The sequence below is a fragment of the Cinclus cinclus genome, chromosome 3 (genome assembly GCF_963662255.1).
Source record: "Cinclus cinclus chromosome 3, bCinCin1.1, whole genome shotgun sequence".
NCBI lineage: Eukaryota > Metazoa > Chordata > Aves > Passeriformes > Cinclidae > Cinclus > Cinclus cinclus.
In genome coordinates this window covers 5316740-5343355 of record NC_085048.1, presented here as the reverse complement: position 1 = coordinate 5343355, position 26616 = coordinate 5316740, and the positions used below count along the sequence as shown (strand labels likewise).

General features: G+C 41.2%; 1 protein-coding gene across 5 annotated transcripts in view; it reads right to left on the bottom strand.

The window, feature by feature from the left end:
* RUNX2 (RUNX family transcription factor 2) overlaps nucleotides 1-26616 on the bottom strand; it is a 149861-nt gene that overhangs the window by 57577 nt on the left and 65668 nt on the right. For all 5 annotated transcript variants that reach the window (XM_062489625.1, XM_062489628.1, XM_062489629.1 and 2 more), the window contains 2 exons: nucleotides 26305-26461; nucleotides 20179-20283 (listed from right to left, as the gene is read on the bottom strand). In XM_062489625.1, the coding sequence (XP_062345609.1) occupies nucleotides 20179-20283; nucleotides 26305-26461 (262 nt within the window). The remainder of the gene's footprint in view (nucleotides 1-20178; nucleotides 20284-26304; nucleotides 26462-26616) is intronic.

Genomic DNA, 26616 nt, shown 5'->3' with positions numbered 1-26616 from the left:
GAACATTTAGTCAACTAATCTTGAAATGATGGGCTTGTTAGTTATCAGTATCTTTCTATCAGCACTGCTCAGAAATTTTTGTAGGTTCTAGAGCACTTCAGATTCTCCTCTTTCCCATGTCTTAGAAATGACTGAACTTAAATCAATGTGATCAAAATGATCATTCAAAACATGCTGGATCCTTGGCTTTTAATGGATCAGCTAAGAGAGAAACAATTTATTAGCTAGCAGCATAAATAAATAACATTCACATATTCCTTTTCCTGCCTTTTTCTACATTTAATTCCTTACAAACCTAATCCATTTTAGTTCTTCCTTTATTTTATTTTCTGGTGTCTTCCTGCAATAAACTAACCAAGAGGGACCAGAAACATTGCTTCTTTCATGTCTTTCATTTATCTCAATTTTCTGTCCTTCTCCTTCCCATTTACTAACCTTTCGCTGCCCTAGCCATAACAGCACCAGACATTTAAGTCTGCTTTCTCAAAAATTACAATTTTATTAATTTGCTCTGCTTCTCTGTGAACTCTAAGTCTTTAGATATGGAAATGTGGAGACATCAGTTACTGTTTGGCTGTCCCAGGTATTCTTTATGGCTGCATCCTGGCCAACATATGTGGAGCAGCAGGAGAGAATTCCCCATTTCCACATTTTACTCTTCAGTGTGAGCATTTCTACATAATTTGAATGAACAGGAGGGACGTTCTGGACAGTAACACAGGGAGCAACACACCTGGCATCCCAAATTACTCCCACGTGTTCACTGTTGCTAATGAACGGCAAGGTTAGCAAATATGAGAGGCTCCATTTCAGAAATATTTATATAGGCAGCATAGAGAAGTGGCAGAAAACAAAACTATTAATTACAAAAGACAACAAAAAAGGTCATTGCAACACTGTGAGCCACAATGAACGGGGATTTCATGGTGACCACACTGGTACCTTGCATTTAGAAATGCATTGAGCCAAACTTTTCACAAACAACTTGACGATTTATTACTGTCTACAAGACAGAAATGAAGTGGCCAAATACTGGCAAAAAAAAAAAAAAAGTTTATCTCATTAATGTCAGGCTGCAGAATTCCAGATTAAAACAGCCTGGAGCCTTTCTGCCCTCTCATAGATCTCAATTATTTTTCCCCCGTAAGGGAGCAATGACCAACAAGGTCTTGAAGCAGCAGGTTTATGGCCAGTACACTGTCAACTTTTCCAAGAACAGCCTCTGTTTTCAGAGATTTCTGACACTGTTGTAGTGCTCACTCAGACTAAAATTTTTCTTTGCCTAACAATCTCTATAAATTTTTAAATAATGCTTTAAAAAATAAATCCTGCTTAGGCACTCAGCTAATGGGAGTTGACTTTTTTGGAGCTCACTTTCCATTCCCAAAGCAGAAGCCGATCTCAGCAGGATGTTTAATGGAAACCTGGTCAGTGTCCACTCCACAGGCCCTGCTATCCATCACACAGCTCGGACATTCCATCAGCCTGGGGGGGGTAACGGAGTCCAGCACAGCCAGGGCTGTGTTCACGTGGCCTCTCCAGGCTGCAGCTGTGCCAGCTGCTGGGGTTATCACACCCGGCCTCTCACTCACTCATCTTCTTCCACAGTTACAGCTGATTTGGAGCAGGGCTCTGCTAAGCCAGCTTGTTTTGACTAATGCTGATTAGAGGGGCACTGGGGAGTGATGTGATGCTGATGAGAAGAGCACTGGGGAGTGTTGTCCTCCACAGACAGCACAGCCGTGGCTGGATGCAAACACCCAAGCAACCCTCAAGTCCCCCAGCCCCTGGGGTTCCTCCTGCTCGAGGATGTGCAAGGCAAAGCCATGAGCCTTCCCCCAGCACAGATTTATTGACATGCCAGTCTACAGGGCTCACAAATATTCCAATTTCCCTGGAGAGCTGAAGTGGGGACCCTGAGGGACTTATGGCAGATGCCTCCACTATGACTCTTTCTGCCTTTCCTGTTATATTTGTATTAGGTTCCAATGTCATATTCTCCCACTGGGTATGGCCTTGAGAAATCCTGAATGCAAAGTCCACCTGAGCTCAGGAAGGAGCTGGCCTACCTTCTTCTGTATTTTCTCCCTTACAAACATATCATCTTCATCCCCAAGAAAAAAGTTGGGAGCTTTCCCATGGACATGCATGTTTATGAAAAACCATATTTACATATCATAAGAACCAAATGTCATTCAGGACACCAAAAATCATTACAGGGACAGACACCACCTGCTAGATGACCACAGGGTAGAGAAAATACCCTGAGGGTTAAGAGTTAAGGAACTGGAAATCCTGACTGTTCAAAGGAGCTGCACAAAGTGCAGAAAGCCACCATAGAGGGCCTGGAACTAGATGACCTTTAAGGATGCTTCCAACCCAAACAATCCAATCAGAGAGAGAGAGTAGAAATTCTAAATGGAAGATCCAAACTCCTTACTTTCTCAAATCCCTTGTCTAAAGAGGGTCATTACCTGTTAAGGAATAGCAGCTTAAGGATATGTTGCTATAAATCCAGATGTACAAGTTTAGATAGCTCGCTCTGAGGTGAAACAACTGAATGAGTTCTCATTCACGCCAGAAGTCAGGAGCCAGGTCCACAGTCTGCCCTCACACACAGAGCTCAACATCCTGCTCATTGCCTATGTCCTGGAGAAGTGTTGCAACTTCACCTTCCTCAGCAAGCAAAATTGGCCACACGGGATTTAAAAGGAAATGTCTCAAATCAGCTGTTGGTTGTTCTATTCTCAATATTATATATTGTGGGAATTATGGAGTTGAAGGTAATCAAATGCAAGCTGTTTTTCTGCACCCAAAATATCTAAGCAGTAAAGACATGTAAAATTTAAGGTCTAAAATACCTGCCAAAGTCTCTCTAAAGAAGTCTGTCCCCAACCAGGCAGAGAAATAAAATAATTTCTGTTTCAAATGAGACCCTCAAAACACCCTTTCCTGTGAGGAACAGTGTTGTGGGCTGCAGAGAAAACTAACAAACTGCATTTGTGCAAACAACAAACCCAGGGATTAAGGGGATTCAACAGGTAATTTTTAAAAGAGAATGTTAATATAAGTCCAAAAACTGGCTTGGCAATCACCAGTACAGGACCATACAGACACACAGCCACTTCCCAGAGTGGAATAGGTTACCAAGTCCTGATCCTGGATGGTGAAGATCTGCACATGTACTCCCTGCCTTGGTGAATGCACAGTGATTCTACTTATCTTAAGCCACTTTTATTGACAGCTAAGCTAAATCAAATCAACTTACATTTATGGGGGGCCAAGAGCACCTCCCAGGCAGCTGCTGTAGCTCAGCTGACATGGAAACAGAGACATCCCCTGTAACTCAATCGTGTGACTAAGCCCTGAAATTTTCTTGGTATGGACTCAACTGGAAGCTGAAATTAAGCAAAATTTCAGGTCTACCTTCTTGCAGAGTGAAGTGGGGCACAGGTCTAGTGTTAACACTTCACAGTAGGGCAAATTCCATGCATACATACCAAAGCTATAATGATTCTGTAAATTAGATATAATATAAACAGCTTTGTTCCTGTTGAAATATTTGAACATCTATCTGCAGGGTTGGGAGTTTGAATAAAAGAAGGACACTGCTGTATAGGAATGAAAGGATAATCATGGAATGGACAACAAAACTGGTTCATAAACATGTTGTTACTATTATGTATATATATGCCTATGTAGGAAAATAACATAAGAAAACAGAACCCCAATAAGAAAAAATTAAATGTTAAAAGTCTGTCTTATTGAATGAGTGAAACTGTGGTTGGAAGTACGGCAAGAGGCATTTATACAAGTCTTCAACATTTCAACTCTCTTTGCAACATAAAAACCAGGAAAAAATGGTACTTTCATTAAAAGGGCACATTCAAAAAGCAGAGAATGCTCCTCCCCATCAGGCAGGTTATTCATTATTATTTCACATGTGCTGTGTCTAAAAAGATATAAGAATATCTCGGCGTGATGCGCATCCTTTTAATTCTGCATATACTCATCGTGTTGTTCCATTCAGCACTGGAACAAAGGTTTTCTTTATGTGCAGGTGTGAAAGTGTGTACAAATGAAGGAATATCTCCCTGGCTATTCAGTCTGGAGTAGTACACGAAAGAACCCAATTATGACAAACCAGGTGATTCATTTTTACTCTCAGCTAGGATTCCTGGGCCACAGAGCTGCTTCTTCCCTCTTTGAACGTCCAAGACTCACAATTAATTCTGCAGGGTGGAAATGATCTGTTCAGATTTATGATTTTTTTAAATTTTAGGTGGGGAACTTGCCTTCCCCTGCAGTGTGAGGTATGCCAAGGTTCATGCCCTCCCAGCTCCATATGGCAAAGACTTCAGGCAGATATTCTGGCCAGGAGTCTCAAGGCTGGGGTTAAACAAGCAGTTTGTTCCTCTCTTACATAAGCACCGAAAGACAATACTACATTCGAGCTCATAAAAATATTTTAATTGGTGATGATTTCCAGACAACTATGTCAAAATTAACTCAGAGTTGATGCCCACTTGCTTAAATTTCATTCATCTGGGTTCAAATTATTTGCTTAAAAGAAGAAACATTTCCTTTTATACACACTTTGGTTTCAACCTCCAAAACCATTGCCAGAAATTAGTCCCAACCACCCAGTCAGCTGCCTCAGAAACCAAGCTCAAATCCATCACTTTAATGACATCAATAACAAATACACAACTTTAAACCCTATTGTGAACAGTGGCATACCAAGAAGCATGTGTAGCTGTCATCTCGTTAGTCACTAGAAAAACACCAACGAAACCAAAAGAGCCTAACCATGACAAATTATTCAAGAGTTTAACCTGAGACATTAATGAGTGCTAAATAGCTTGTTTTCATGCTTGCTTAAGGAGATTTGTTTAAAATCCCACCAACCTCCCCCGAATGTCGCTTGGCGAAGCCGTTCATTCTTGTCAAGCTGGTTTTCCTATTCCAGCTAAAACAGCAGGTAGCAAATGTTTGGTTAAGGATGGCTGCCCTCCCCACCCCTCAAGACACACACGCTGGGCCGGCTGTGGAGCTTCCTCCTCTCAGCTGCACAAAAGTGGCTGATTCACTTCCCCAAAGTCACAAAACATTCGGTTGGTAAAAGCTGGTGCACCTGAGCGCAGTCATTCAACAGTCAGTGGTATGAGACAAATGCAAAAAGAATAGCTATCCATCCAGGAGCTTCAACTCTCCAGACTTTCTATCTTGTCTGGTTTTCACATCTCCGGGCTGGAAAGCTCCTAAGGAGGCACTACAGGACCTGGTACCTGCTATTCTCTGAAAGCAGCACCAGGTATTTAACTCTGTTAAGGGCTGGTTTAATGACAGATTTGCTCCTACAAGTCACCTTTACCTCCAGCAATGTCTCCAAGGAGTTAAAGGAATTAGAATCTGGAGCCTAAGAAGATGGCATTTTTCTGACACAGCAGTATGGAGCAGCAGTGTATGGTGAGAACTCACAGCTACCAGAAAAGGAAAAAGAAAACCCATTTCTTCCTGTCTATGAAAGGAAAAATATATATGTAAAGATGTTTCCATTTATGAAAGGAAAGTGAAGCTTTCTGACTCATATTGTGATGTACTTTGGATGGGAATATGCCTTAAACAAACACCTTGGTCTTCACCATGTTCTCATATTCATGTCATTACTGGAGTAAAGTAGTGTCATTATTCATATTTCACACAGAACCAAAACCAAGAGAAAGAGTTACCCAGTTTCCTCTGATATCAACAAATTTGGAAGGATTTTCAAATGCACTAACGTCAAAAAGACGTCAGAGACAACAGATGACAGACCTAAAGGACTCACGTCCAAATGTGTCAGCCACTGAACCACACTCCTACATCCCTGCCTTACTCATGTGGCCATGGAGAGCTGCTCTTCCAAATTTCCTGATTTGAGATTAAAGGATAGAAAGCTGGCAAAGGTTAGCATTGTTTTTCTTTTTTTAAAAAAAGAAGCATTTATTCTCATTTATTCTAACAAAGAGCTTTTTTGCTGATGGTCCAAATATGTTAATACTGCTTTTTGCTATGTGCAGCCTAAATTGTCATTCCAACAAGACCTGAGCAGGTTTCCAAAACAGGAGCAGTCTCAGATGCACTCCAATATAAAACTGTTCTTCAGTCCATATGGGAGATCTCAAACATTTGCTGAGTCTGGCTTTACATTTAATGTGATTTATGTTGGAGTAACAATTTTATTTTGACCAGTGCGACTTTTAAGCCAATTTTTTTTTTTTTAAATTTTGGGCCAAAATTCACTTTCCTCTTTGAAGAGATTACCAAGTACCACAATTGTTGCATGCTGCACATGAGCCTTAAAATCTAATCTCTCCCCAAACATGTGTCCTTACAAAAATGTGAAGCCTTCCCATAACTGTAAATTCTTCTGCATACTAAACATCAATTAAGTGAGGGATTTTGGATTTTTTTTAAGAACTCGTAAAGTTGGGAAATTTTCAGTGTGGATTCTGGAACTGAAGATTGGGACAAGCTGAACTAATTTAAAAATGCAAATATAAAAAAGATATGGCCCATAAGTGACAAATTAAAGGGGCAACGTGAGCGACTTTCAGAGCTCACTGACCTCCACCACTGAGTGCTTGCACAGCCCAACTACTCTAGGGTCAGCATTTTCTGGCAGCATCAGACAATAAAAAAAGCATAAACTCGCAGGGCAGGGTAAAGCTACTGTGTCTGACATAACACTAATGCAGGGGCCCAGGGAGGTGACTGAACCCTGGCTCTCAGCTGCATCAATCCCTGTTTTAATCACCCTCCTGACAACACTTCTCTTTCAGCTCTCAAGCTGCTTGGCTCCCAAGGATGGGAACACCATGAAATTAAAAGACATGGGGAAAAGCTTAAATGAAGTTGTAGTAGTGAGGGGAATAAAACTGTGAAAGTTCCTCTTGCCCAGCACTCAAATCTGTCTCCAAAGAAAATTTGTTTTAACTTAATAAAAACCCAGGAGCAGAACCCTGCATCCCATTCCAGTGAATGGTTAAGGAGTCAACAAGGAAAACAGTCCCTGCAGCCTCATTTCAGGGGGCAGATTCAAATAAGAGTGTGTTCTGCAGAGAAGGAGGGAAAGATTTCTGTGCAGAAGCACATCTCAGGTATAACTTGCAATACTGCCAACAGTGTTCTGAACAGCTTTCAAACCTATTAAAACTTTGCTGGTTTTAAATGGACCCAACACCTTGGGTCAAGCACTGGAACAGGATGCCCAGGAAAGTGGTGAGATCACCATTCCTGGAAGTGTTTGAAAAACATATGGATATGGCACTTGAGGATATAGTTTGGGGGTGGGCCTTGCAGGGCTGGGTTAACCATTGGACTTTATGACCTCAGAGGTCTTTTCCAATTTTAATGGTTCTTTAGCAGCTCTGAGTCATGTAAAAGAGGAGAAGGTAATACCAAGTAAGTGTTTCTTCACTGGCTGACATCAGAGTACCTGAACTGCCCCAGAAGGTGCCTCTGGGTCACCTTCATCTAGTCCATTTTTGCAGAAGTCACAGATTTTGCAGGGCTCCACACCCTTGCCAGGAAGATCTTAGGAGACTAAGGAGCCTTTTCCCACCTTTACACAATCAGTGACTACAGCTGCAGCTCAGCAATGAGACTGGGTCTGGATTGCACCCACCAAGAGGCTTGGATGGTGCATCTCCCCTGAGCTGAAGAGAACTCAGCCAGGGTGCAAAGCCAGCCCAGGGAGCTTTCAGGGTATAGTCTGGGGAGGTTTTATCAATGCTTATTTCCTGTGGTTGTGGTTCCTAAACACTTGGGGGTGTTTTGCCTAAAAAATACTCCTTATCAGCAGGGGCACTGCCCTCACTGGATCTGTCAATGAGGCAAAGGGGCACTGAGGTGCAGGAGGGCTGGCAGTGAGAAGGTTCTGCACCTTGGACACGTCAAAGAGTCCCAAAATACAGCCCAAACCTCTCTGGGCTCACACCCCGTGTGTGTGTGTGTGTGTGTGTGTGTGTGTGATTGTGTGTGTGTGTGTATTACAGCCTGCAGTGCCTGTGCAGACCATGCCAATTCAGTTGGAGAGTACGCACCCCAAATTACCCCTCTGGAGAGGATGAGGGTGGGGAAGCAGAGCCCTGCCAAGTGCTGGTGCCTAGGGCCATGCTGCCTTCTAACCCACAATGCCTCCAGAGGCCCTGCTGGCTGCTGTGGCCCCAGTTCCATCTTCAACCAAGGCTGTTGCCTCCTCCAGCATGTCCCCAGTGCACAGGCAGGAGTCACGTCCTGCTCTCCAGGGTTGCCAGAGATGGCACCTCAGTCATCCCCTGCCTGTCACCAACCTGACCTGTTGGCTCCAGAGCTGTCCATGAGGAGCCCCTTCCAGCTGCTGACTTAATTTCCTAAGCAAGATTTACACTGAAGCTTGTGGGTTATTTTTCAATTCAAATTAATAACATGTTAGATTGAGTATGTTAGAGTTGGAGCTGGTAGAACAGCCTATCACTCCTGTTACCCAACACTTCCCATTACAAAACCCAATTTTCAGTTGCTCCCAACTTTACTGAACTTTGACTGTTTGCATTCCACTTTTTCTTGCATGAGTATAGAACATGCTTCTTCAATTTCAATCAAAATGCTCTGACATTCCTGGAAATGAGATAGTTCAGGGAAAACCTAGCACCTCAAAAAACATTTTTGGCAATCTTTTCTTGAAGGAGCTTTTTTTGTCATTCTGTTTTGGAGTGGAGTTTTGAAACTTGGCTCAGCAGATTGGCTCTTTTTTTAAAGAATCTCCATGGAAATCCATCCAGACTTGGTAAAATTATGCAACTTTGAAAACTAAAATTTCATCAAATAAAAATTCCTTAGATTTTTTTCAGTTAAAAGCTTTGTTTACAGCTTGGCAAAGGTAGTTGATGGCTGATCCAGATTTATGCTTCTGCCACACAATTTTTTTTGTAGTAACTGTAGTTATGTTGCTTAAAACAAGGTGTTCTTAGATCATATTCTCTGTGTGAAGAAAAAAAGTGGGTGTATTCCATCCCACAGGATGTTGCTGTCTACAGATAAACCAGCACATGCTCCTACAGTGAAGGACTTTTTTTGCCTCTCACACACAACAGGCATGAATTACAGCCACACTGATAACCCATTGGCATTTCCCAGTTCTGAGTGCTCAGATGTGGACTTTTCCTACTGTAAATTTTGTCTGCAGCAGATGTATAACATAAGATGCAGAGCTATAGGTACTTGCTGTTTAATAAAAAAAATCTATTTGTTTTATGTCAACAAGTATATCTGATGTGTAAGTATCCCGTTTGTCACATACCTTAAATCTACTGGTTATTCTCTTCAACACCAAGTCACCAGGGAAAAACAGCTCTCATTTAATTTGCATGGCATGTATGCAGTTAGTGAGGTGTTTACTTTGCATCCCACATGGATGTAAACACACTTCCCAAAAAAACTTCCTTCATCTTTGAGCTAGGACTAAAGAAAATTCACTGTTATCTGGATTTTGGAAGCACCAAGTCCTTCCTGCTCTCTCCTGTAATAAAGACTATCTCTACAAGCCAGCTGCTATCAGGTTTCTCTTTTGCTGCCATCTTTCAGGAATAGCAAATAAGAAGAAGAGTGAAACTAATAACACAGATCAGTAAGTCTGCACAGATGCAAAGAGCAGACCCTGCCCAAATACTGAGCTGTAGTATCCTTGGTGTGCTGTAATCCTGCTGCCCTGATTCCCAGGGAAGTTTATGGCTGTGTTCACACTGCGGGCGATGAATATTGCTGTGTGAGCCTTCTTCAGGGCACTCACAGACATACCCTGGGTTCACTCTTGCACAGCAGAAGATAAAGGCTAATTAAACTGTCTGACTCTGCTGTGAAGCTGATGAGGATCATGTATAAGAGCCAGACTGCTGCTGAGCTGCAGGGGACACAGCTTTTGGGAGAGGAGAGCCCCATCAACGTGGGGAACGATGTTTTAAAGCAGGGCAGACACTTCTGCACTGAGTGCCTGAAAGTTTTAACCAAGCAGGCACAGAAAGCGAAAAGATAAAATTTATAAACCACACAGTGGTTACTTATGTCTGACAAGAAGTCCACCAACACCCTAAATTCTAATGCGTTTCGGAGAGCAGCCCTTCAATGTGGCTGTTGAGAAAGCAGACACTAAAGCTCTCTTTAAAAAGGTTTAAATAACAATAAAAAGGAGAATGAAGAAGTTCTTCAGAGCTGTGTGCTACTGCAGTTGCTGGTAAGCCAGGCAGTTTGTTTAAACCCATCTCAAGCACCTGCAGAGCACTCAGTGCCAGTCCAGTGGTCTGGGCTGCTTCATGTCCCATCTCCCTCACTCACCTCCACTGACACTTATGGAGGGTTTGGGTGGGATAAACCAGTTTCTAACTCACACATACAACTTTTCCTTAACCTCAGTGGACAGGAGGTGAATCATTGAGACACCACATCAAACTCTCAGGCAGCTACAGTTGAGTCAATCCAGCCAGCATGTCTGAAAATGTTATCCATATGTCCCTTTACAAAGAAGATTTTTATTTGGACTGCTTAGCCGATGAACTGAAACACTGAATTATTTACATTCACAGCTCTATTGCTGAGCCCTCTTCTGTAGTCAACACTTCTGTCTACAGAGGTGATGATTTCACTGCAGTGCTGTTTTTACAAACTATTGTTCAAAGACATCAAAAAAGGACAAAAGTGGGAGGGGGCCCATAGTGCAGATCATCAAAGCCAAAATGTGTCCAGTGTGAAAGAAAAAATCTGTTCCACCAATCTAGAGTCTATGATGATAAGAGACCCAAGCAATGAAACACTAAATTGTTAAATTATTCTTGATTTAATTGGTATCCTAGAAATGTGGAACCAAGTCTATTAAACGTCACATGTCTACAGTGCTTTATACATTCACTAGATAACTGAATTAATTGAAGCACATTGTTTTATAAGAATTACATGTGTACACATGCAAAAACCCCTGAAAAGTATTCCATGTGTAATTCCCTCTGTACTGCTAACCTGTGGTTTGTATCACACAGCAACTCTGAATTGTATTCCCAGGTCTCTATTCCTTTCCAGCTTCCATACTGCTTAGAAACACAGGTCTGAATTTTCAAAATACCAAAAATTATAGGGAGCACTATCCCTTTTCAATGAGTAATCTCTGGTTTTCTGATCCATTCTTATACAGCCATTTAAAATCAGGGTTCTTTGCAAATCTAATCTGGGGTTTCACACATAGAAACAAAAACAGACCTGTGACTACAATGATGACTGCATATGAAACATGTGAAAGAAGCATGTGCCTTCTTCTTGCCAAGAAAAAGCTGCACCAATATGAAACTGCTGAAACTGAAAAATAATTGTCTACTTGTCTCATGACATCTGAAGTGATACTCTGGAATAATATTAGTTAGACCCCTGTGTCTAGCAAATTAAAGTAAAAATGCAAAAGCTGGACTCATCCATTTCTTCTCCAGCACACTTCTGTGGTGCTTCAGAGGTGATGATTTTCCTGTTGAGCTCTAAGAGCAATGAAACAAAACACCACCAAGTGCCTCTAACTGCACTGACACTGAAGACCATGTCTACTGCTGCAGGAATGCAAGAATGAGAAAGTGAATGAGGATTTAAGGAAGCAGACAACTAATTGGCATTACTCACATGGATTACAGACAGGGAGGAAGCAGATTCTGCATTTGTAAGCACCCTGATTAATACCTCCTTTGGCACCCTGAATTTAAATGAGCAGAGCTACTAAAGAAGCAGGGCATTATGAAGTGGGAGTAAAGTTCACAAAATGCAGTGGAAGAGTTTGAAGAGCTATGGAAGCATTAAACATTTATGCTGGCAATAATCAGGTGAAAGGGTTTGTCTTCCCACGCTGTGGGAAAGATTACATCTCAGAACCACAGGAGAATGGGCAGCATGTTAAGTTTGGATATGGGAGGAACAATTAATACGTTCTGTCTTGAAGAAGAAACATTGGAATTGTGAAGTACTTCCCAGTGTTAGGAAAATTTCCAAATGTGCTCCCCAATATTCTTCACCTTTAGGCAATACCTGTAAAGTGAATTGTCACCTTTGTAATGTTCCCTATGTAGTTACAGCTGCAGTGTGAGAACCTTGCTCTGCCTACAGCTAAATAACATGAGTTTAATCTCAGCAGTTCACACAACCCAAGATGAGTGGGGCCTGAGCAGAACCTGTCTACTGAAATCCTGCAGAAGGTGATAATGATGCCTTAGTAGATAGCATCATTTCCAAGGTATGTATACACTGCACTCATTATGGCAGCTGTAGACACACTTCAAAGTCAGCTTTAAACAATTCCTTACGCTGTCAGAAAAGCAACAGGGACTGTTCACCGTTCAACACCAGACAAAGCCCCCTCAAGAAGGTGGGTGAACACTGGATTAATCCAATGCTGAGCTCCTGCTGCCTGCGACTGCACCCTGGGCTACCTGCCTTACAGCTAACTCGGGCTCTCAAAGATACACAGCAGGTTTAGCATACTTTGGGACTATAATATCTGCTAATCTCATCTGATTCCAGCCATCTCCAAAACAGGGTGTCTAGTCTAAGCAAGTCATCAAGCCTCCATTTAGTATCAATGGAAAGGGATGAGAGTCCAAAGGGCACTTCATTGCTGTCTAAGACAAGCATTAACATATGAATCACTCTGCAAGGAAGGGCCTGTGTCTTTTCATTCACTTCAGAGGAAACCTACCCTACACGTCTGATTTTTGGAGAGCTGAAAGCCACCCTCAGCACACAGTGAGCCACTATTGAGCTGAGTAAACTGGTCTACTGTAGATGAGATTTATAACAGGGGATCTGAACAGATACAGGCACCAAGGAGCCCAGTTCTTTATCTGAGCATGGATTCTGGTGTCCCAAACACACTGCAGCATGAGATCATGACTCAGTTTCTTCCCCTGAAGTTTCAATTAAGTATGATATTCATCCTCATTTCCTCTTCTGCATTCCTTGTCTGGTTAAATCAGCATCTGTGTTTCACGTCTGGGATGACCATGTTTCAGTGGAGAATGAAGTTTATACAGAGAATAAAAATAAATTTTATAAAAAACTTTAAACGGAAATTTGGAACAGACAGTAAGCAAGTGCTACCTAAGTACTCCACTTACACTATTCTGATGCAGTGTCTCCTAAATATGTTCACCCTGTTCCTTATTTCCCAAACAACTTTGGAAAGTGAAGGGAGGTGTATAAAGGGGCGATACACTGAAGACTGAGAAAAAAAAGCTGATATTAGTAGCTACAAGCTAAATGCATTTCAAAAGTAACAATGTCCAACAGTTCTCTTGGGAGAAAACAATGGAACAAAATGGTCTGTGGGAAGCTACTCTAACGCCTTTTTTAATACCATCTTCCTCCACAGTACCAACATGGAGTAGAGTCACAAAGTGATAAAAAAATCACTGTTCCTGGAGGGGTGTTAAGGAAAGATGTTGCACTCAGTGCCATGGTCTGTCTGACATGGAGCTGGTTGCTTATAGGCCGGACTTGATTATCTCAGAGGTCTTTCCCAACCTAACTGACTCTATGAAATGGTCACCCCTTTTCCTCTCCTCCTACTCATGCCCTGTGAAGATACAGAATTAACTCACTTCCACTGTTACTTCATTTGTTTGGTAATAACCCCTTTTCCCCATCTGTGCATTAAATAGAGATAATGAGCTATTCAGGGCAAAACTCTCTTACTGTACAGCTAAGCAACACAACTGCATACAGGGGCCATGGTTTTATTTGTAGCTTGGAGGGACACTTTGAATACAAACAGCAATAGCTGCAATATGAAAAAATCACTGTGATGGCCAAATTACATGCCAAATGTACTAGGAATAGATTTGCTTGGAAGCAAGTGTTCCCTCTACAATGGGATGGAAACAATTTGTTCTGTTGACAAGTAAAAAACAAGCCTGCATTGCTGTTGGTGAGGACATCTTATGGAATGGTTTTATGCTCAGACTTGTGCCTTTGTTTCACATAATCTTGTCACCATAACAGTGAACATGGTCACTCTGTCACCTCTCTGGGCAGCAGTGTCCTCCTATGGAGAGAGCCACAATGCTGTCACATAGATTGCTGGAATTTCAGAACTCAGATTTTCAGTAGTTCTGAGTTCTTACAGTGCATGAATTCAAGCCATGAGTGAATTAAGTAGGTATTGCTTTTGACTCACTCTACACACTACTCCAGCAGAAAAAAAGTCACAATCACCAGAAATTATTTTGTCTCACAGTCTGCTTCTCAGACAATGAGATTTTGTGCACAAGCCCCTCTCTATCCACAATGGAAGAAATAAGAACCAGCTGGTCTTTGGGGTGCAGCTACCACCCCAAAGTCCCAGGTCACCTTGTCACAGCACCATGCATCACAGAATCATGGAATCATGGAATCACGGAATCATGGAATCATAGAATCATAGAATAGTTTAGGTTGGGAGGGACCTTAAAAATCACCTGGTTCCAATGCCCCTGTCATGGGCAGAGAGACTCTACTATCCCATGTCACTCCAAGCCCCAACCAAACTGGCCTTGAACACTTCCAGGGATGGGGCAGCCACAGTTTCTCTGGGAACCCTGTGCCTGTGCCTCACTACTGGTTCAGGTAACTGTAAGGAGCCCTGCTCTGTGAGTTGCACACTCATCTCAAAAGTAAACCTAAACCACTGGCATATGCAATGTCTGTCACCTTTGGTGGGGAACACTTGAATCATAGCACCAGCCTCTTACAACCTCCGGGAATGCTCAGGACCTCCAGTCCCCAACTTGAACAGTTCTGTGAAATTACACATTTGCAAAAAATAAACCAGCAGCAAATGATGGTGAGTGAAACTCTGTCTTGCCTTTTACACTGCAGTAAGGACCTGGTGTTGTACCACTGGAAATAGAAACAGAAACAGAAACACTGCAGCTCCTTACTGGGCACCTAGTGACAAGGATGTCAGGTCTCAGCCTGTAAGTGGACTGTGCTGATAGTTACAGAAAAGAACTTAAACCTCTCCAAACTTGCTGAATATTTCTCTGGCTGTACAATCACATTTTGTCTGTTTTTTTACAAAGGACCATTACAGTGCATACATTAAAGTCTACAAAGTCATTCAGAGCTACTTTCGAACCCCGGACCGCCCACTCAGCCTTCTCTGCTCCCACAGCCACTGGGATAAATCCAGACCTACCCGGCCAACCTCAGCAGAGATCTGTCACTCTGAAAGACACCAGAGAGAGCCACAGATTTTCTAACTTTGGTTTGGATGAAACCCCAAGACTCGCTCATCACATCTCAGGGTATTTAGCATTGACTTTAATTAAAAACCTCCCTGTGCCAAACCACATGCAGATGCAAACCAACGCCTTCAGCGTCGGCAACGCATCGCCCGAAAAAGCTGCTCCGCTCCCCTCAGTCTGAGGAAGGTGCACGGAGTAGGGACCTGCTTGTAAAATTTCCTCTTGTTCAGCAAAGTCTCTCTCTCACTCTGCACTGCCCCAGTTTACCACAGTGCAAAAAAACCCTACAGTCAAACAAATTTATTCTTGGGAAGGAAGGGGGCCTGGTAGAGTGGTTTTGAAGGCAGGCCAGAGACTATTCGAAACGGGGGACACAACAGAGTGTTTTAACTGCTGTGATAATTCTGCATAAAGAGATGTTAAGGCTCTAGTTCCTTGCTGTAGCATGCCATGTGTCCCTGAATAAAATTACTGCCATGCAGGCTGTTAGCAGAGGAATGCGTAAACAGACAATGTATCCTTGCATCAGTTCCACAAAATGTTGCACAACACAAATGCCTCTCGATGTGTCATTTCCTGCTTGGCCACCAGCCCAGCTCCTGACAGGCAGTCAACAAAAAAAAAAAAAAAAAAAAAAAAAAAAAAAAAAAAAAAAAAAGAAAAAAAAAGAAAGAAAGAAAATAAAGAAAATAAAAAAGAAAGAAAGAAAAGAAGAACAATTAAAAAAAGAAAGGCAAACTGAAAGATTTAAAGCTATTCTACGCCAAAGCGCATTCCACTCGCCTCAGACTTATCCCTCCACCCTCTCCGCCTTTGAAAGAAAAGAGGGAGAAACTTCCTAAAAACTGTTATGGTTTTAAGTCAAGGAATCTCAAAAATCTCAATCACTTCTCTGCTTTTTTTAAGCCGGGTCGGCCAAACAGTTAATGTGGGGGCTGAGCAGAACCCCTGGCTGGCTCTCACTGCCTTCCGCAGCATGCACAGACAGAAAGGCCAAATGATGTTTGCTCATACCTTTCATCACGTGTGCACCTTGCAAGCTGCAGCAGCAGAGAAATGCTCGGGAGCTGAATGAAGCAGAGCACTTTTCTCCCCTGAAACGCTTCAGCTCAAAGTTCAGAGCTGCTTTCCCATTCACACTGATCAAGAAAGTTAGGGTCGGGGACTCTGTAGCCTACCTTTGATTAGAGACAAACTAAGGTCTTCAGAAGTCAGCAAAATATAAACATATATAGACTTCTTTTCCCCACTTCCTCATGATCCCCCCATGACTGGGTTTCTCCCAAAAGCGGACAGATAGGAAGATGTACCTCCTGTTCTAAAACTACCACTATGGAAGGGCAAATCATTATTTCTGTAGTTGTAATGAGGTAAGGCAAAGGCATTAAAGGGGGGCTTAGGTAAAGATTTGCGTGGTTTCTTTGCTCTTTTTTTTTTTCCTCCTTTGACTTCCTTTACAGTAATCTCTGGATATCTGTCGGTCAGTTATGACCTCATGAAAACTTCTCCGGAAAACTTCTTTCAGCCCTCCCAGCTGGAAGGCAGCTCTTCTGGCTAAGATGTGCGTATGGCAAAGGTTTTATCCTGGATATGAGGAGAGAAAAAATAACTGCAGGATTTCCTAATGTTTCCCAAAGATCTTAAACAGCCCTGTCTCTAGACTGCATCACTCAGAGTGCAAAGCACTGTCTCAATCCAGCACAGAAACTCTGCAACACAGTAGATCTCCCTGGACAGTAATCTAGGTAGACTGGAAGAGGTTAGGTAAAATTAAATACATCTTTTCTGTGAAAAGAATCATCAGAAGACCTTTTCTTGTATAGAAATGGGCAAGTTTTCCTAACAGAGCAACCTGACATCACTGTCTCTATTAAAATATTTTCAAATAATAACAGAGAGGCAAGGCAGCAAGCTTCTACAAGCAGACGTTTAATACGACTAAATGGCACTTACATTTAAGAACCCGACTTTCTGAAGTGCTGAGCATCCAAAACACCAACTGGAGTCCCTGCATGCCACGACTGTTCAGCACTCCTGAAGTCGGGCTCTCAAAGTCTGTGATGTCTGTCATGGCTCTGCTGCTGCTCCTGCTGCTGCTGGGAACCTCGCAGCTTTCGTCTGCTCAAGTCAACTTGCCAACAAGAAGGTCAGAGTGCCTTTCCTATAAACAAGCCTTACAAATTCACGATCTAAAGCATGATGTCATGTCTTAAAATGATAAGCTGGCAACAAAGTAAATGACATTTTGTAAAGATGTGCATAATTTTATGTTTACACTCCTTAGAATGAAGGTTCTAATAAGTCATTGGTTGTGCTCCTTTAAAGGGAAGTTTTATAACTGAGATGAATCACAACGGCAAAAGATCAAAGTTAAAAAACATCAATGATGCCATGGGGTACTTTTTAATCTTGTAATGAATGATGATCATGTGCTCTTATGAAGTTCCTCCAACTGCCAACGCCAGATGTGTATATTAAGAAAAAAGTTGTTTGTGATGTGACAGCTCTGGTTGAGCTGCCAGAGAGAGGAAAACTAGGATAACATGCTTGAAATGCTGAAGTGAAATACAGATCCTGGCAGAGAGGGGTACTATTTGCTGATACATAATTTTTCAAGACAAACACATTTGCTGTCAGAGCTGCTCCTTGAATTCCTTATTGTCCCCAACCACTTAATTTTCCTTATGCAAGATAAATGCCAGATACATTCATTGAATGATACTATCAAACTAATGTTTCAACACAAGTGCAGGGTCTCTAAGAAGGAAGCAAAACTTCAGTGAAACTCCCAGAGCTCACTGGAGCTACTCTTTCCCTGCAAATTCAAGTTTAATAATGAGTCATTTGCACATTTGCAAGTTTAATAATGAGTCATTCCAGATATGTATTAGAATGACTTGAAAGTATAAGATTGCGGTGTTCCACCAAAACATTAAAATACAAATGGACATTCAAGCTCAAAACAAAAAAATAGAGGGAGGGAAGAAAGAAAAAAAAAGATTAAGAAGGACACAATAACCCCATGTAGGCCATAAGAACTCAGTTACTGAGAATTTCTAGGCTCAGCTATTCAAAGACACCACCAGACAGGTATCACATACAGAGGCCTTTTAGGTCTAACGTAAAAAATTCCAGCAGAACAAGGAGAATAGTTACAGGAATAACATAGAATTGTTAAATTCTATGAACATAGAGTCACTTTCATTCCACTGATCACCAAAACATCCCCATGCCCACGGGGCCCCTTTCTGTGCTGCACAGGGTAATACACACTGCTCTCCACACATCTTTTTCAAACCTCTCTGCAGTTTCACCATGGTTGTGTCCTCTGCCAGGAGATTTCCACTTTTGCAGATGCATCAATACATGGAAGCAGCCTTCAGATGGGGATGGCTAAATGATATATAACGTATTCCCTGCTTTTTACTCCATGAATGCAGCTTCCCCAGTGTTCTCCAAGTAAGTTACATGGAGCACCAGCTGCAAGTGAAAATTGAAAATGGGAACTGACTCACAGAGAGAAGACAGAACAGAAATCCCCCCGCTGTGACATCAGGACACCTCAGCTGTGAGCAGGTAGTACCACAAGTATGTACCTAATGAAATTTATCCAGAGCTATTTGCTTTTTCTTAGCTGTTCTTCAAGGTGAAACTCTACAGCCTGGACAGCTCTTACAGGGAGCGTTTCAGTTCCCACCTCAGTGTAAGAGGAGGTGACTGGAGCATGAGTTGGCACAAGAAACACTTAACTGCATGAATTCTGTCTACATCTTTCTACTTCTGTCTTTGTGGTATTTTAAACAAAACACCATAAAAGCTCCTTGAAGGTCGCATTTGTATGTGCAGATCAAAGGCAAAATAATTATTTGAGATGCTTCCATTATAGGGATTCTTTTAATGTGGTTATTCATAAAATAATTCTTAATCTCTAAGTGTAATTTAAATAACGCTATACCTGGCTAATCCAATCAATTTAGAGTCATTTATAGTTAGATTAAGAAAAAACTCCAGAACTGGCTCATCAGTGATACCCATATGATGTGAGATTGGTTACCAGCTAAATGTGCTAGACACAGAGACAGCCAGATAAATCCTGATGGATTAACCAGACTTGACTATATCTAAAAATAAGTGCTACCCATAAAACTACTAGAACATGACAAAACACAATTGTCATAAAAGTACAGCTATTGCAAAATAGATAAATCATGGCAAATAGGTTCTTAGTGAGCTTGCATGGCTATGAGATAAATGTGCTGGGTGAAAATCTGCTGGACTGTTTAAAAAAACATATTTTCTGTGCACAAATAAGAAACAAAGACTATGCTCTTGATACACTGTTTTTTAAATCTTTCTTTGGCCCCTGAGGGTCTACGATGAGTCCATAGCTGAAAACCAACTTCAGGTATGATAAGATTAACCAGGTGCATTAATTATCTGATGGCAAAAGAATTTAAGGGGAAACAAAAAGACACTATATTATAATGTTTCCTCTCTAGGCTAGGACTGATCCTGAAAGATCAGGCTCCTGTTTTGTTCTAAATATCTTCAGTTGGAAGCTTACAGGAGTTCAGGGAAAACAGCATGCTGCAGGACTGTATCTACTGTGTCTAAATCAGATTATATATAAATACACTGGGTTTAGTTCTCACTTATGCTAGCAGATGATGTATCAAGACCTTGATGTGAATGAGAATCAGGTTTGGGATTGCCCAAATTCAGCCAAGCACTTAAGTGAGTGTTTAATGCAAGTATGTGTGTGGTCCAATAGACGCCAAATTAAGCATGCACTCACATATTTTGCTGAGCAAAAACCAGTGTTTGACAAAGATATACATATTTCATTTACAGGTTTCTGTTAAACAAAATTAAGCAGGCATAAGAGAAAAAAGAAGAATATAATACTCACTTCTTGGCTCTCTTGGCCCATCCACTGTAACCTTTATAGCTCTGTGGTATGTAGCGACTTGGGGGGGATTTGTCAGGACAGTTATTGTCAAAGTAAAGCTCTTCCCTACAAAAGGAAAAAACAACAAGGAATGAGTGATTACAACATGAAAACAGTCACATGCATGTTCAGTAAAGAATCAGTTTAAAATTATTCCCTGTCGTTACCACAATCGTGAAAATTAAAAACATAACTGACCATAGGAGTTTTCTTCCCCTTCAGTTTTACTCTATGTCAAGAATATGTCCATGTGTTGACAATCGAAATGTTTCTTATTTAATAATGGGTCATCATACAATGACAGAACAAAAGTGATTCACTGCTGAGGACAAGCCAAATTATTTGCTGCATTGAAAGTGGTGTAAATCCAAAGCAAGTCAGATTATTTAAAAATTTACTCCAGTTTCGCAGCTGTGTGACAGAGAGCAGAATGTGACCACATGTTATTTACTTCACACAGTTTTATCATTTCATTTGTTTCACTTGACTACAATAAGATGAGGAAAGAATATATTTTCCTCCTGGGAGATGTTTTAACAGGGAGTCAGTGTCTCTGTCCTTCATATGCCAGGGGTAATATGATGATATCATTATGGAACACGCCTTTTTTCCCTACACATATTCCATCTATGAAATACCAAGAAAGCCCCCAACTTTCCCGTGAGGGTGAGAAATGTCTGTGTGCACGTACTTTGCTATCGTCAGTCTGCATTGTTAGGTTCTGTGGTTTTTTTTCTTTTTTTCTTTTTTTTTTTTTTTTTACTTTTCAAAGCTTGAATTCAGGCAGAGATTGCACAAGACATCCACAGCCTTCAGCTGAATGAAAACGTTAAAAAGAAATAAATAAAGTGAGCTGCCTGCATCTGAGCACATATTCTCACAGGCACTGGCCCCCGTTTGGGAGACTCACTGACAGTTGTAATCTGTTAGATATGCAACGGTTACTCATGTCAGATAGTCAAAACTGAAAACTGTTTCAAGACAGGAAAAGGTGGGCGTACAACAGTGACTCAATAAAACAGTCAGCAATCTTTGGCCTTCATGCTCATTTAAGCTGCTACTTTACCAGACACTTAAAGCTTTTTTTTTTTTTTTTTTCCCCCTCCTCCCTGGGTGTATTTGTGCATTTTTGCTGCTAGGGCTTTTCCTCTCACTGAACTCTGAAGGCATTCAATCAAGGCACAAATCTTAAATGATATGTAACAGCACAAACTTAATGCAGTTTTCTCAGGCCTAATATAGAACAGCTTATATATAAGGCATAATACAGAACAGAGCTTTGGCTGTCAAATCTAGTAATTGGTCTTTCTTTCTGGTCCAAGTCATATATCCCCCAAACCTGCCTGAGACATGCATCATTTATTATCAGGAGTGCAACTTCAAACTATCTTGGCTATAATTTTCATGAACTAGAATGTGACATGGATTTTTTTTAAAGGAAATATAACTGTCATTTAGAGTAAAATGATTTTCCAGGTGAAGCTGCACTCCAGCTGTGCCCAGCTCTCTGGGAGATGCAGGTTTGAGGGAAGGTCAGGACCCTGGCAAATAGAATTATAGAACGGTTTGGGTTGGGAGGGACCTTAAAAATCATGTTCTTCCAGACCCCATGCCATGGACAGGGATACCTTCCACTAGACAAGGTTTTTCCAAGCCCCATCCAACCTGGCCTTAAACACTCTCAGAGATGAAGTATCCACAGCTCCTCTGGGCAACCCGTGCCAGTGAGTCACCACCCTCACTATTTCTTCTTAATATCCAATCTAAACCTGCCCTCTGTCAGTTTAAGCATGCAAAAATCTCAGGATGCTGAATCCTGTCCCAGTGGCCCAGCTGAAGGCAGCTTTTCCCATTTTCACTGGGAAAAGGATCATTACCAAAATTATCACAGGAGCAGAGTTAGGTGCATTTAGGACATCCAGTCTTTGTCCAGTCCTGCCCACCTGCTATCCCAGAGGTGAACTGTGTGTCCTGCCAGCACAGGGCACGGGCAGTGCTCACACACACAGCAGCAGCCCTAGAGTGCTTCCACACTGCTTGCTTAGGGCTGAGAAGTGTCCGTGCCCTTTATCCCTCTCCAAAGAGGAATTCAGCCCACTGCACAAATACATATAGTTCTCCAGGCTCAGGTTTAAGGCTTCCATTGGCACCAGCTTACCATGTCAAAAAGTTCTTACTAATAGATTGCATGCTGATGACATTCAGATCATAGTAACCCCCAGACAATCAGAAGAATATTACTGGTAACAAAGATACTAAAGGGTTTTTTTCCATACACCTCAGAACAAAGAATTTGGCCTTCCACGCTATTGTTCTCTTTATACACCAAATCCCTAAAAATGTCTATTATGACAAAAAATTAACAAAATATACTATTTGTAAGAACCCGCAAAATAGTCCTGTAGAAAAGCACTGCATTATTTTCTACATTAAATATATCTCAACAGGATACAGCGACCAGAAAAAAATGCATTCCTTAATAAAAAGAGCTACATTTGGACCTTGACAGTGAGAATTTCTGAACTGTCACCTCTCAGCCAGCCAGAAGAGGTAAGCAGCTAATTTGAGAGTGAAACTGGTTTTGTTCCTTAACTGGCATTTTACAAACCAAAGTGTGGATGAAGTAGCACTGACGAAGCCCCCTCACACTCCATAAACCACAGAGTCCTTCCTTGTGGAGAGCTGCATAGCCCTGCCAGGCCACTCCAGAGCTTTCAAGAAATGATTTACATATTACAGGATTAAGAATGAAATAAATTTTTAAGGTCCTCTGTTTCAGTGATGCTGATGCCTTCCACAGCTATTTCACAGCTATCCCTCCTCAGCTACAAAATCCTTTAATGCACTTTTTATCACCTTTCTTTATTGCCCTTAGTCATTTCAACTATCCATTTTCAGAGGCTACAGACTAATTGTAGCTCTCTTTTATTAAATTCCCCAGCCAAGCAGTCATCTGGCACTATTGCTTCAGTGTGTCTAAACTGTGCATTCTTTGTTATTCACACATGTGAGCTGAGCTGACACAGAGGAGGACGAGATGGACATATGCTGGAGCACAAGGCAAACCCCAGAAAGGAGCTTGAAAAGAGACTCAGCAGCTTGTGTGTGCGTGTTGCATATTTTTTCAGTTAGATGCTAATGTGATTAAAGTATCGGGACACAACAAAATTAAGGTTATGATCCTTTGCTTATTGAAGACAGGAATTCTTTCTTCTCTGTGCTGTGGATCGGGCTTGTAAAAGTGAGCTACCGCCCGAAAACCACATACAAACAACTGCTGCATTCACATCAAACACTCCGGGTACTTACTCTTATGAATCCAGAAAAGGTGTTTAAGAGAAATTATGCAAACAGAAATGTGAAGCTTCTGTCAGGCAAACAAAATGAATATGTATAAAAATCGTGTTTCTCCATTGAGCCATGGGAAGAAAGCAAAAACGTGGGAGAGGAGGTGAAGTGGTAAGTTGATGATTCAGACTTCACAATCAAATTTAGAGATACAGAGATCAAAGCACAAGCTGCTTAGAAAGATGTAAATCTCAAGTCAGGAACAGGTGTGGATTAGTTTCTTGCCACCGAAAAATGATTTCTTTATTAGTTTATTTTTTCCTGTTCTACTTGAGGAGTTGTATTTACTGATATCTGTCTATGTAAGGAGCTTTCTCACTTCTGTTTGCAACTACTGATTTCTTTTCTTGCTATTTTAAGCATATTTCTAAAAATCTATCATTAATGATAATTCTTTCTCTTTCTCTCCTTCTCTCTCTCTCTCTCTCTCTCTCTCTCTCTCTCTCTCTCTCTCCCCCCCCCCCACCTCTGTTCTAAGTCTGGGAGACAAGTCTGGACCAATTTCTCCATCCTGCCTCTGGCAGGAGAATGCAGCATTTCAGATCCTCCACCGAGTCCCGGCTGCTTCAAAGGAAAAGCCCTACTTTCTTCCGTTAAGATCATAAGAAATATAGGGGGAGGGGGTCAGCTCTGTTTGGACATAATTACACTTCATCAAAAGAAGCTTTCTTCATCTTCCATGCGTGAAAAGTCTGCAAGCAGTTAAGTCTGTCTTTTTTCTTCCTTTTTTTTTTTCAACTTTTTTTTTTTTTTAAATATAAAAATTGCTATTTGGGAAACTAGCCAAAACTCAGAAAGCCAATATAGTAAAACAGTGCACACCCTTTGTTTTTCTTTGAAGTCTCTTAAATAAATATGTTGAGGGTTTGAAAAGTATACTATCACTTTTCCATAGATTCTACCCAGATTGATCAGAGAAAAAGTCTATTCCAAGTCTGCTAGATAAAAATATAAATTAAACTACTGGAACCAAATTTTAGGAGCTTTGTGTTTGTGTCTGTATCTGTATCTACTGAGGCTTTAGGCTGTCTATTTCATTTCCTATGCTTTAATAAAAAGTATATATCATAGGTTTGAAATTAAATCCTCAGATCAGAGGTAGTGCATCACATTTCAGTCCCTTTTCAACACTACTAAAAGGCTGATATGCCACTGAACTTCTACTGTAAGGCAGTAGTAGTGATGGAGCAAGAGAACTCAAACCTAATCCATCAGCAGAATAACAAAGCAAACTGATTACTTAAAGAAAGGAAGACAAATGGAAGAGACAGGCAACACCTTATTCACAGGGGGAATAAACTCTATTTATGTTGCATTGCTGTTGGTAAAAATATTCTTTCTTTCAAGTTATTCTCTATTATTAATACTTTTTAAGTTCTAAAATTATAAAGATAATTTTTGGCTAGGTAATTAAAATAAAGAACAGTCACTGTAAATCATGCTTTTGGACTCACTTTCACAAAACACTTGTAAAAATGTGCTGACTGATTTGGACTATCTGGGACTCTGTCATACATGTTTTGTTTTTTTTTTGGACAAAAACTCTTTCCTTCTGTAGGATGAACTGCAACTGCTTTCTAAATAATATTACTGTAAAATTTGCCTTATTGGTAATTTCCCAGCACAATTATTCTGCTTATTTTGCTTTGTTTTTCCCTATGCAGGGTGATTTAGAAAAAGAATTAATAGTTACTCCAAATACATAAAGGAAAAAAATATGGAGGTTGGATCTGACTGATGACTGATACAACACTGCTCTGAAGACTCCTGCAACAAGAACTGCAGTGCCAGCTTCCTTTGAGTTATCCTTTCAACCATTACCTGAAGTTTGAAAGCTGCTGGTTGACCCTTAAAGAGGAATTCTTGCAAATTTGCAATGATTACAAAAGCTTTCTATTAGTGCAGGGCAGTTTTCAGATTATAGGAAACTCCTAAAGAGCTGGAAGACAATGACAGAACTCTATATCTTAAAAAAAATAAAAAATAAAATCGAAAGTTACCCTGTCATTTAAAGTAAAGGTTTATTATTTTATGCCCAAGCTTACCAGCAATTCATAAAAAGTCAACCAGCTTACTAAAAAGAAAAGCGGGGGTGATTTTCACAGGTTATCAACAGTTTGGTCTAAAGGGCAGAGAAGCCACTAGAAAGCTTTCCATCAACAGCTGTTAAGCCTTGAAAGATTTAAGTTCCTAAAGAATACAACCTATAGAACATGTGATATGCAAAGTCCCCCTAATTACAGGTTTTCTACAACAACTTCAGAAGCAGCTCTATTGCTAAAGGGAATTCTCCACCTCTCACTGCTATGGCCTGAAATACACTCTCCTGACTCTGCATAACCTGGATCACAAATATTCCCTCTTCCTTCCACCCTTCCTGTGTGATTCAAACAGGGAAGCAGGTACTCCCTGAATCATTTTTCAACACCTCTGTCTGATAAAAAGCTAGAGACTCCCAACGTGCTTTGTGCAAATGCTGAAGTTTGACAATAAAGCATGTGCACATCACTCCGAAAAAAAGAATCTGACAACTTGAACAATGTGGTCTAGTGGAAGGTGTCCCTGCTTATGGCAAGGGGTATGAATGACATGAGCTTTAAGGTTTCTTACAAACTAAACTTTTCTGTGATTCCATGAACAATGGATTTATGGGTTAATCAATATTTCATTGTGAAGTAAGTCTGACACCTAGGCATCATTTTCCACATCATTACGAACACGTAAAAGGCAGTGGCCTACCTCTTCCACTTCTGCCCACAAATCGTAAGTCATTAAATCTGGCCACCTGGTTCTTCATCACAGCAGAAGCGTTTCGTAGCTCTGCAGAGTAGTTCTCATCGTTTCCAGCCATGACAGTCACCACTGTCCCATCAGGCACTTCTCCTAAGGCCACCACCTGTAAAAACAATTGCCACTGGTGAAGCCACACTTTGGAGGTGTGTGCTCCCCTCCCAGCTCTGCTGGCTGCCACGCTCGTGAAGAAGCTCTGTGGTGAGAAGTCTGGTACTTGCTATGCACAGAACAAAGTGCCACATCAAACACATGTGTTGT